We start from the raw sequence: 12,290 nt of genomic DNA on the forward strand, positions 1-12,290 counted from the left end.
TTGCAATGGAATTGCTCAAGCACACTTTTGTCATGTTTCGAATGATTAAACAATAGATACACTATTTGAAATGAAGGCAAAACACATTGTGACACTTTATGGTTGTGACTTAGTTAACAATGAACTTCACCTGTGTGAGCTTGAGGGGAACATAAAATCACCTTGAGACCAAAAATGGCTCAGAATATAAAGTTAGTTTCTTTCGAGATGCATCTTGCTTTGATCTAATGCGATGACATTTTCGAAGAGTGACTTTAGCGCCCAAAGTGTCCACATACGTTCTGGAGCCCCTGTACGTGATGCGATGTGTTGTCTATTTATTGCCGTGTTTGTCTGTGGATGGATTGTGTGGTTAGTTTCCACAGGAAATGGCAGACAAGCTAAAGTTTCTCAGAAACACACTTGTAAGGGTGCTTTCTTGTCGCTGACAGAGAATCATGTCCATATCCTGTGTGTGTGTGTGTGTGTGTGTGAGAATGTGAATATACCTGCATGCCGGTCATGATTTGAAACTGTTTTTAAGCTTGAGGTTAAACTGCACAATTTGAAGCTTGAATTCCCCAGTAGGACTATATATTATGTTAAGTAGTTGACACTTGCGCAAGAAAATGTGATTGCTGCCTGACCATGCAAACGTCTCTGCCAAAATACTGGTTGTTAGGGTTATTCTGAGTCATTGCTTATTGGCACAGGTCAAAAAAGTATTTTTGATATTTTGGGCTCTGGCTCCTGTCCCTCCAAAGTAGGCTATATTGTATGTATATATGTATGTACCTGTATTTATTACACGCATCTCAGTTGCCTATGTCTGTTACACTAAGAAAAGTAATTCAATTCTCCTCAACTGCACAATTTAAAGTATTTCCTCAGCAACCATGACTAAATATGTCTAATTTTTTTTATATAAAAAAGAATAAAACAATGACTTATTCAAATATTTAAATAAAATTCCACATAATGAGATAATGAGAATAAGCTACACAAGTTATTTTCATATGCACATTTTTAAAGTCAAAATATTCATATAGTATAATTGTGGAACAGGGTAACCTTGACATAAAATGGTCCGAACAATGATTGCATTTTTATGATGAATTTATTTCATGTAAGTTGTAGAAAGATCTTTGTTGTTTGTTGCTGAAATAAGAAAGGGTGGGAAAGTGCAGAAGGAGGGTGGAAGAGAAAGGACCATGCAATTATGGAATTTCATCCCTCTTTCTCTCGGAAACTTAATCTTCCCCTGCCTTTGGGTAAAGCCGAAGGCTCATTCAGGCAGGAATGTCAGGACGAGTTTTAGAATGTAGTGAGATTGCTGAGAGAGAGAGAGAGAGAGAGAGAGAGAGAGAGAGAGAGAGAGAGAGAGAGAGAGAGAGAGAGAGAGAGAGAGTCCTGCAGAATTTCACGATGTAACTTTACAATGGGGGAAGAAAATTCGAACACGTAAGATTTTAGCACTCAATTTTTTATTTTATTCATAATTTTACTGCAAATGTCTAATTTTGTCTTTCATTTAACAAGAAGGTCCGAAATATATTTAGTCAGACCACACGTACGCATGGAATTCCCAGCGTTGCCACAGGGGGCACTATAGCAGACATTAGCATAAATTGTCTTCTTTTACAATCAGTTTTTCTTTCAGATCAAAGACTCATGTCGAAAAAGTTTGAAGAGAACCGTAGTAGATTAAAGCAAGACAAACAGTCAATATTTTAGCTTAAAAACACTTCGATTTTGTGCACACTTGATGGCAACTTTAACCAAACCTTCTATCTTGAGAACACATGCAATGTCTGCATACTTGCGTAAAATATGTTTTCATGCTAAAGTTCAAATAAAGAACACAATTATTTAGTTGTGCACAAAGCCAGTGTTGTTTTTAATCAGAAGCAAGTTGCAAAAATCAGAATCAGAATGCATACAGATTGTGACCGTGAAGAAATCGGGAAGCCTCTGACTGCCAGAGAAACAGATAAAAACTTCAGGATGGAACACAGACATGGGCTCTCTTGTTCCCTGCCCCCACCGAGCACCTCATCCTGCTCGCTCTCTCGCTCTCTCGCTCTCTCTTTCTCTCGGCACATTGCTGTTTGATTGCTTAAGCCCGGTGGTCAGACAATGGGCGTATAAAGAATGGGCCGCTTCCTTCCTTCCTGTTGAGTATTCTGCCTTGATGAGCAGACTGAATAGATCTGGGCTTCAGAACGGGGCATGAGCGCCGGGACCCAGCTAAAACCAACAAAGAGACGCTCTGGGGGCTTTTCCAATTGCTCTGCTGCCTACTCTCTCTCTCTTTCTCTCTCTCTCTCTGCACAAATGCACACTTTTTTTCATATTCTCTTGCTTAATAGCGTTTTTTTCTCTCTGGAGCTGAAAATTTTGTTTCAGTTTGGATTTTGCAGTGTTCAACAACAGAATAAATTTGAACAACTTTTAAACTTTTTTTAATTTAGTTTTTTTCCCCCCGTTGTCAGTTTTTTTTTGTGTCGTCTCTAAACGTGAATGAATTATGTTCCATATCATGCAATGTATTTAGACAGTCTGTTGACTGTAATTATGTATTGCACCCGAAAATAATTTACTCACCCTCATTGAAACATTGAAAATAATTTATGAATGTGGATTTGAGGTGCATGAAGATTCTTCAGAAGCCCTCATCAAGATAAGCCAGTTGCTTTTGTGAAAAATGAATGTAAATGAATAAATGATGATAAATGAGAATTTATTTTTGGGTGAACTATTCCTTTAATCAGTATCTTTGTCTTGCAAAATATATTAAGACTAATTTTTAAAGTATCTTGAAAATGTGGATTTTTATCTTGTTCTATTAGATGTTTTTATTTCAGTTATTAACCTCAAGCACCTCAAAAGTTTTTTTTCCTTCATTTTCAAACAGTGCCTTTATTGTTTTGCAGAGTTAAATCTCAAACCCAACATTTAGTCCTGTGGTAATCAGTCAGGGCTATCTCTCTTTGCTTGTGTAGCTTGTCCTCATTGACATTGTTAAATTTAGAATGAGGATGGAAGTAATCAATACCCTTTCAAACCATACCAAACATCAATAGACGGGTACATAACGTCTTGAATGAAAAAATGAAATAACTTCCCGTTAGCCTAATCCACTCCTTTTGACGATAACTAGATGTTCCGGCCTAGGCAAGCACTTAATACTAGTGTTAATTTTTGGGACAAAGTAAGTTCCGTTCCGTCTGTTGTCTGTTTATTGAGGTCAACCCTCCCAGCCTTTATCTGACCCATTTCTCTGCTCAATGGAGAAATCTATATTTCTCCATTTCTCTTGAACTTGGCATGCAATTGCAGCTCTTTCAAAAGGGTGTCATTTTTCCCATCTATCCTTCTTTTGTGCTGCCTGCACCCATAACAACACATTTAGCGGCTGCTAAACACTCGCACGCAAAGTAGGAAACATGCGCGTGCGTGCTGGCACACACACACACACTCTCAAAGTCTGCCCTGTGAGAATACCAAGCAGGTAGTTGAAGAGGCTTAAGAGGCGGTGAAATAACTGAGGGCCATTGAAAAGATGGTGAATACACAAGGGTTCGAATGTGGGGGTAAACTGTTGGCCCATTGTCATTTAAAGTAATGTCTTTAACCCTTTGTGAGGCTTTCTCGAGCAAACCAACCCCCTGTCGCTGCCCTGCCTTTCACAGCTTAAAACAATGGGTGGGAGGCAAGCCGGAAAACGACGCACTCGAGCGATCGGGACGGTTTTGTTTCTCCACCTTTTGCCGCGTAAATGGGGAAGGGGGCTCATCCCTAGCGAGGGGTGAAAGCTGGCTGCCTGTCACTCAAACCCTCGGCAAAATAACAAACATGCGCCAGCACGCTGAACCGACAGTGCGAATGCCAGTAGTGCATATCATGTCACAGGGAAGAAAATGGGAAAAAGGCAGTCTTTTACTTTGTGACTATACAAGAGGCGGCTACATAAATGCGTTCTAATGCATGCATGCATTGCAAGATCGCAATATATTAATTTAGCCTACTTTTTAAAAAATGTAACATCATTGTCATGACCTTGACATTTTTAAGCTGTTTTGGTTTCAAAGTGGCTCTCAATTGATGGATCGTATCCAACCATATCTAATTGATGGATCGTGGATCCACGGATCTAACCATATAATCGCTTATAGTTGTTGTAGACCAATCAATCTCTAAGGGATTTTGGTGCAAATTCATGTCACTTTATTTGGAATGTAAAATCTGGGTCCTAAAGTTGAGAAACACTACTTTAAAATCATGTTTAGTTAAAGCAATTTTGCAATGCAAATTGAGTTATAACTGATGTTGTAGAAATCAAACGTCCCTTTCTGGGTTTCTTAATACAAAAAAAAAAGGGTTAAAGATCGCACGTTACACAACTGCATGCAACATAACTTGCAGAGCCTCTAGGGAGCAAAAACTTCCTCAAAAGCAGAATTGATAAAGCATCTTGCGTATACCATATCAAGTCTTAAAATTCCCACAGGGCAGTTTCCATAACACAAACGAGGATTGGAGGGAGCGTAGCAAACTACGGCTTGCCAACAGAAACAATCTCTGATCCTCCTGATGTCAACTAGTGGTTTGCATACTTCAATGATTAAACCAGTGCCAGATGTTTCCCATGGAAGTAAATGCAGCCAGTATCCGCTGCTGGCAGGGGAGGCTGGAAGTTACCCCTGAAGGTCTGGCCCAAGATCAGGGCTTCTTTGTAAGGAATCTGAGATCAGTTTGTTTGGGTGGTTTTAGAAGACAAACCGTTTGGAGTTGCATGTATTGGTGTTAATTAATTGGCAAATCATAACTCATTTAATCGGTCTTAATTCAGCGTGACTATTTCATAACTAAAGATCTGTTGAGATTCCTGATCACCAGAACACCACAAACTAATACAGTTCTGCACTTTTCCAGTCAAGATTATTTCTCAAATGGTCATGGCCACTGCAAGATCATTCATGAAATAACAGTCAACACCATACAATACTCAATATTGCATTTATAGTGAGCTATATTAAACTTCATTTGATCTCTTTTGTGCAGGAAGATCTCATCGATAGAATCTCTCAGTAACGTACCTATTTTGCTGATCTGCCAACGTACACTATCGCTTTCATCGCCTTATTTTCAGATGACCTCGAAACTGAAGCTCTGCGAACATCGCGGCTGTCATCATAAACGCAAAGTGAAACGGGACCCTGACAGAAGATCCATCGGGTAAACAAAGGCAATTGAAAACACTGTAGATTGCCTGAAATGAGTCTTTGTGCTCAAAGGCTAAAAACAAGGCCAACAGCAGGCCAGAAAGAACACAGAAAATGCATTGTTTAATTTCAAAACGTTAATATATTTTCTATTTTATAGTGAACATATGCATCAGATTTGACACCCTTGTCACCCTTTTTTTTTTGCAGCAACAACAGAGGAGGTTTTGTTTCTCAAAGTTGGGGTGATGCCTATAACGATGCCTCTCAAAATAAATATTACTTTATAAAATAATAAAACTTCAAATAAATATTTTTACACTAAACAATGTGTTGAAATTAGAAAATAAAGTTTTTCTTAGGGTCACTGTACAATTTACAAGTATAGTTGTAGGGATAATTCATGTAAGGTTCCTCTTCTATAAGGCAAAATATCAAAAGAGTGATTGACATACATTCGAAACGAATGTACAACACTATACAAGTTTTGTATATGCATCATATATATGGATCTGTCAAGGTGCCTCTGGTTTGGCACAATGTGTTTCACAGTTGAAATATTATATGTACAAAAATAAAATCTCTCAGAAAAAGAGCTCATTTGCTAATTTACATACTTTGCAGATACTATTCACAAACAGTTAGTTAGGAGAGTCTGTCACCTTTATCAGTCATATTACTGAATGTCAATAAGGCTAACATTCTGGACTTCAGTTTAAAATGAAAAGGACAGGGAAGGTTGTTGATACAAACGTTATCCCCCCTTAAAGAGTGAAAGAGGGAGAGAGAGAGAGAGAAAGTGGATAAGAGAAAAGCAAACAACAAACAAAAAACAAACAAACAAACAAACAAACAAACCACTTCAAACCAGTTTTTGCCAATCCAATGTCACCTCTTGGTCTACAGTGCCAAAACTACAACAATTTGCGAAAATTGTTCCACTGCTCTGGAGATAGTCCCAGATAAGGTTATCTTCCCAGGGCTACTCCAGGAAACAAGCCTCGTCAACTCCTTTGTTCTTGCAGCGGCATCCTGGCCGACTGGTGCAGTCGTAGCATGCCTGGCACAATGCCACGCAGCCCTTCGCCGGGAGGTAGCAAAGCAGGCAGGGCAGGAAAATTGCCAGGACGCTTATGGCCGACCACCGCATGCAGCAATGCGACTGGCTGCAAGAGAAGGGCTTGTCCGCACACACATCCTCATCATCGCTGGAGCAGTGGTAGAAGAGACCTTTGACGCAGCAGACACAGGTGACATAGTCCATCGTCGTCGTCGCCGAGCAAAGGCACCTGCGCCCACACATCCAACAGGAGGGCAGGGTCCGATGGCAGGTGCATCCTTTGCACTTGCAGCGGCCACAGCCCTCGCAGCGAATCGAGTGCTTTCCGTCAGCGGCCTGGCCTCCGGCGGGCACGAAGGGTTTCAGTTCGTCCTGCTTCGGCTCTGGCCGTTTAGGCTGCACTCTCACCACCCGATCGCCAATCACGCCAGTGTTTTCCAAAAGTCTTTGCTCCGATGAAGTGCTGCCTGTGCTGGCCCTGGCGGTACTGTGCGAGCCATCGCTGGGGCCACTGGCGGATCTGCTCAGGTCACTCCTCGGTGACTGAGGGGCTTGTTGAGTAGACTGCTGTCCAGCTCGTTGGGCTCTCGGGGAGTTTCTATGCTCGGAGAGCTCAATGGAGGCGGTCGAATTCAGGCTGGAAGGTTGCGAGTCCACTTTCTGCTGAGAGGCCGGTGGCCGGGGTGCCACCGTAGGGCCCTCGGTGTACTCATTGCTGCTGCGGATGGTCCTGATCTGGTCCAGGGAGAGCACCTGAGCATCCCAAGGCTCCGAGTCCCCAGTTTGGGGTCTGCCACTGTCACGCAAGGCTCGCAGCAAGCCAGAAGAGCCGCTGCCGCCGCCATTTTGAGCTCTCGTGTCCATCTTTACTCTGAAGTGGGAACCCTCCGGCTGGCATTGAACACATCTGAAGTCCTATGGGAAAGGCAGACAGTTAAACGAGAGCATACAGGGAAGTAAAATCCCATAAACTAACCATATGTAAATCATATGAACTAGCAAAAAGAAAAGGCAGATGGCAAGCTCCTTCATGCAAATCTCCCAACTACACCCCACCTCTACACCCCTGGAAGGCTGGCCATCAATGGGACAGGCCTTCAATGGGACAGGCCTTTGCCACCTGCAGCTATCAAGTTCATATGGAACATCTAGTAGACTCAAAACCATATTTGCTCTACAATGTCTCAGGTGCTGCATTTTACCTGATCAAAAATAAATAAGGATTTCTTTGCAGAGTAATCTTTGTAGAAGTTTGTCTTCTGCACAAGCATCGTCCTTATCTATCCTATCATCAACGAGTGATAGAGAGATTGAGACTATTCTAAAATGTGTTCCTATATACCCTATAAATGACAGCCTTTTTCTTAACTTATCTGTACATTTATACAAAATCTCAGGGATTTTTTGCTTGCCGTGATCGTCTTTGGCTAGCTTGTGGGGAGTTGTAAGGCACTATGTGTACTGTGAAAAATGTGCTATACAAATTACTTAACTGAATAATTATTCTTTTGTGTCGATTTTATTTTAACATTGCAAACACCATTATCACTGTTCGTTTCTTGCAGAGCACATTAGAACTTGTTCGTAAAAGGTATTATGGGGAAACAAAGCACACCAACTTCCCTTTGCTTTGTAATTATTTTAATCACAAGGAACCAAAATCATAAACAAATGCACTTGTTTAAAGAGACTGCAAAAGCAAGTTTTATACAACTTTCAGGGGGGAAAAATATAAATGTTGGCCTTGTACTTATATTGTTATTGTTAAAGTAAAAATGAGGATATTATTAATTTCGAATCACAAATTTTAATATCTAGTAGTTGACGTGAACAGGAGCAATAACGTGACGTCCACAAATGCATTATGACGCTGTCAATGGGGGGGCGGAGCTCTTGACCAAATAACTTAGAGAAAAATAAAATATCCACATGTTGAGGTGGAAAAAAAAAAATGAAACCATACATCTCAGTCGGGACCCTCAGCACCAGTTGAGTTCAATCTAAATAACACTACCCCAAATTACCATATCAATGCACAATCTCCCGTTCCACAGAGAGGCCCCATCAGCAAAATGTCTGTTAAACATCTGTTTATCTCCTCAATGCTATTTAAACTTCTGATCTGGTTTATCAGCATGCATACTAACTTTATAACGATACTTATCTTGGTTGGACCTTGCATTGAGTAGAGAAACTTTTTTTCTTTGAAAAAGTTTTTATTTAAACGTTTAGTGGACATTCACATGACTTTTATTTATTTATTTATTTATTAAATATATACATAAAGGTCTATAACGGTAGATGTCATTTATCAACGTCTATTCGCAACTTTAAATGAGGCAAAGTGAATGTGTAAAGGTTTTATTATAATGTTTAGTGGGTCTTTGTGTGTGATTAAATAATAAACGTGCAGCTGTAGGTGACGTTTTACAAAAGCGATTCGCAACTTTAACTAAATGAAAAGTAAGTCAAAGTTTTTACGCAGGGGACAGATCCGTATGGCAACTATTTGCACAGCTGCAAGAATGGCGCGGAGCATGAGCACTGGAAAAAGTCACGAACTATAATAGAAATGAGCGACTAAATAAACCACACGCAAATAAATTCAACTAAACTAAAATCGTGTGTCAAAATCCACTGCAAAAAGTTTATCCAGGTCACTTACCGTGATCTCACCACCTCAACCCCCTATTTGTGTTGTGAAGAGTATATCCTACTAGTAGGAATTTCTCTTTGGTTATTCCTCAGTTCATTGGGAGATTCATTCACAAAAATCCAGATGAACGCAAACACTTGCGCGTCCTCGTATTCGCGTTTTTTTTTTTTTTCGCGCAACTCGCGCGAAACAATAACGTCAGAATTTTACTCCAAGTAGAACGTAATGTAGTTTAACTTGTGTTGTTAAACCGCGAATTATGCCAAAAAGAAAATAAGTTCCAGAATCCAACAAAATGAGCAGAGTTTATAGAGAAATAAGAATTAAAACGCTGAAGACTTTTTCAAGAAGAAGCGTTGCGGTTCCCAAGTTGAATGTTTGGCTGCATGGCACACACTGTGCTGCTTTCAAGTTTTTCAGCTCTTGTTTTTTTCTTCTTTCCGGAGAGGAGGTCGGGTTTATGCTGTAAATGGCGTCATGTGGAAGTGAAGGGGGTGAACAGAGTAGCTGTTGTCCCAGAGGATATATCGTATCCGGTCCCAGCTCATTGGCTCTACAGGACTCAACATTCACTCCCTGTGTGTGTGTGTGTGTGTGTGTGTCTGCGTGTGTGTCAGAACATTAGCACACGGACGTCCGATTCATTTTAGCGACTCGGTTCACTCGAACGTTTTAGTTTAATGAAACAAATCAAAGAGCCGACACACCAATTCCATTGAGTTATTTTTCAAAGATGTTCCTACATGTTATTGTAACATTTACGTGAACTTTTTTTTTTACAGTAAAATAGCTGTTTACGCCACATTTTAGATGTAGATGTACATTTAGTTGTAGACTGTGCCCACTGTTGTGTTGTTTATGCAAATTATCAATGACTTTCGGGTGAGGAGGTTTGGATTGACTTTCTGGGTTTCTGTCAGGTTCGTTTCATGAAATCAAAATTCTAGTTGAGCTAAACGTCAACTGTATTAAAAAGGGTTTAAACAAATAAATATGACATGAATTAAAGTGATAACGACAACAGTAGCCTGTTACCGCCTCAGTCAAACTTCTGCACTTGAAACACTTTTAATCAAATTTTTGTGGTCACTAAAAAAAATGAAAACTGTTGAATCACATAAACAGTTTATGTAACGATACTCATAATAATAATAATAATATAATAGAATCATCAATCATAATAATAATGAGGGGTATATATATATATATATATAAATATATATATATATATATATATATATATATATATATATATAAATATATATATATATATATATAAATATATATATATATATAAATATATATATATATATATATAAATATATATATATATAAATATATATATATATATATAAATATATATATATATATATAAATATATATATATATATATAAATATATATATATATATATAAATATATATATATATATATATATAAATATATATATATATATATATATATATATATATATATATATATATATATATATATATATAAATATAAAAATATAAAGGGGGAGGGAGGGTTCATGGTTCAATAATTCTCACCCTATTTATTGTCCCAACAGTAGTCTTTTAAGTAGCCTAATATTGTTCCAAATAATGTTAATTAATATTGTTTATATTAATTGTTTTTCGACATTAGCTCCCATTCCACAATTTTCCTCCTAAACAAAATCATCCCTTACAGAGTAGAGAGTGCTAATCGGTTCAACAGAATCATTCAAATTAATATATTCATTCAAAAGATTCATTCGTGAATCAGTCTCAATCTTTCACGGCCTAAACATTTGCACAGGAGAAATGATCTGTTGCTCAACCACTGTTATATTACTATGCACACTTATGTTTATAACTTCAACACTTTCTTCTCTTTTTTAAGACTTTTAAAGGTACATTTTCAAGTAAAGCTTAATGTGTTGCAATGGGTTCAACTTTTCCTGTTCAAAACATATAACAGCCTAATTTTCTGCAGTGGTTCACTGGTCACCATGCAGGAGATTCACAGTTTTTAGGCTTGCATTTTCTTACCTTTAAGCAACATTTCAGAGTGCACTTGCTTGATTCTAAGTCACACAAAATGTGTTAACCTAAAATGTAAATAACCATATGGCAGCACACTAGCACTATTTTTATGGTCCCCTTTAGACAATCTGTTGACAATAATAACATTGCACCTACATGTCAACTAACTCTCATTAGAGTATTAGTAAAGTATTAATAGACTATTTAATATCTGCTAACACATTTTCCAACAGACAATTTACTGACTTTGCAAATACATGTCATATAATAAATTTAACTCAATAGAAAAACATATCTTTGGGTCTATTACTGCTCTCTAGTGGCATGAGACACAAAGAACAGCTGGCCTGTTTACATTTAGTGTTTGTTCAGACAATTATCACCAGAATTGCACATAATCAACAATAGCAGCATTATAGTAAATAGAAAAGCATATCCAAATTGCCCTTATGTTAGGCTAGAAACTACAATGAAATATTATTTCATTATTAAATATAACGTAAATACAGTCAAAAGTTTATACACAAAAGAGAAAAAGAAAACACGTCTGATCCACAGTTAAGTCTGATCTAGTAATGATAGTGGATAAAATACACCAATACAACAAGTTTACTTAGCATGGAAATAGCTTCCATACAAAGACACTTTATCATGTATGGACCATTGTTGGCTAATAGGAAGTACTTCAAGTACCCCCCTTGACACATTGTCTGTCTGTCTCTCTAGCAACTTTTCTTTTAACAGGCTGCAAAGCAATAACAGGCAAGGCTGCCTCTGTGTTATCAGAAGGAGGAGGTGAACAAATGCACCTTGAGGTGGCCTCGAATGAACATGGAGAGTCAAAGAGGAAACGAGCAGAGAGTGAGCGAGTTCCCAAACCCATGAGACTCCACCATCTCCAGCTGAGCGGCCCCTATTGTTCGGGGCCTCCTTTTCACCAGCCAAAGGTGAAAAGGTAACTGACAGGGGGCTTTGTGCCTGGTCATGGGGACTCCCATTGCCCAAGAACGCCCAGATTCCCTTGGTCACACATTGTCAATGGGGTCCATGAGGAAATGGGAGAAGGGGGTTGGACGAGGATCCAGGGGAAAAGTCTTTTAGAATTAGACACATAACGAATAGCAGGGTGAATCACATGGAAACTGTCAAGAAATATCGGGGTCGTATATGAAATCACAGAACATTTAAAAGCAGCTAGCTTCAATTTTCATTACCATAACACAAGAAAATATCTCATTCTCATTACCGTAATGCAAAATGTATTAATTATATATTTAAATTATAAAGTTGCATTTGAAAAGTACAATCAACCTATAAAACACTATTATTTGTTGTAATGAATTT

At 38.5% G+C, this 12,290-nt stretch overlaps 1 protein-coding gene across 1 annotated transcript; it reads right to left on the minus strand.

Annotated features, from left to right (window-relative positions):
- Window positions 1-1,077: 1,077 nt before the first annotated feature.
- On the minus strand, window positions 1,078-9,517 carry spry2 (sprouty RTK signaling antagonist 2). Its single transcript, XM_084107113.1, has 2 exons — window positions 8,930-9,517; window positions 1,078-7,179 (listed from the first exon to the last, which is right to left on the minus strand). The coding sequence occupies exon 2, from the start codon at window positions 7,126-7,128 to the stop codon at window positions 6,187-6,189; it is 942 nt and encodes a 313-aa protein (XP_083963239.1). The 5' UTR covers window positions 7,129-7,179; window positions 8,930-9,517; the 3' UTR covers window positions 1,078-6,186.
- Between the last annotated feature and the right edge of the window lie 2,773 nt (window positions 9,518-12,290).

The sequence above is a fragment of the Abramis brama genome, assembly GCF_963993115.1.
Source record: "Abramis brama genome assembly, chromosome: 2".
Lineage (NCBI taxonomy): Eukaryota > Metazoa > Chordata > Actinopteri > Cypriniformes > Leuciscidae > Abramis > Abramis brama.

What these genes read in the sequence shown, in the direction of transcription:
- spry2 (XM_084107113.1), bottom strand. Translation starts at nt 7,128, where the DNA reads ATGGACACGAGAGCTCAAAATGGCGGCGGCAGCGGCTCTTCTGGCTTG.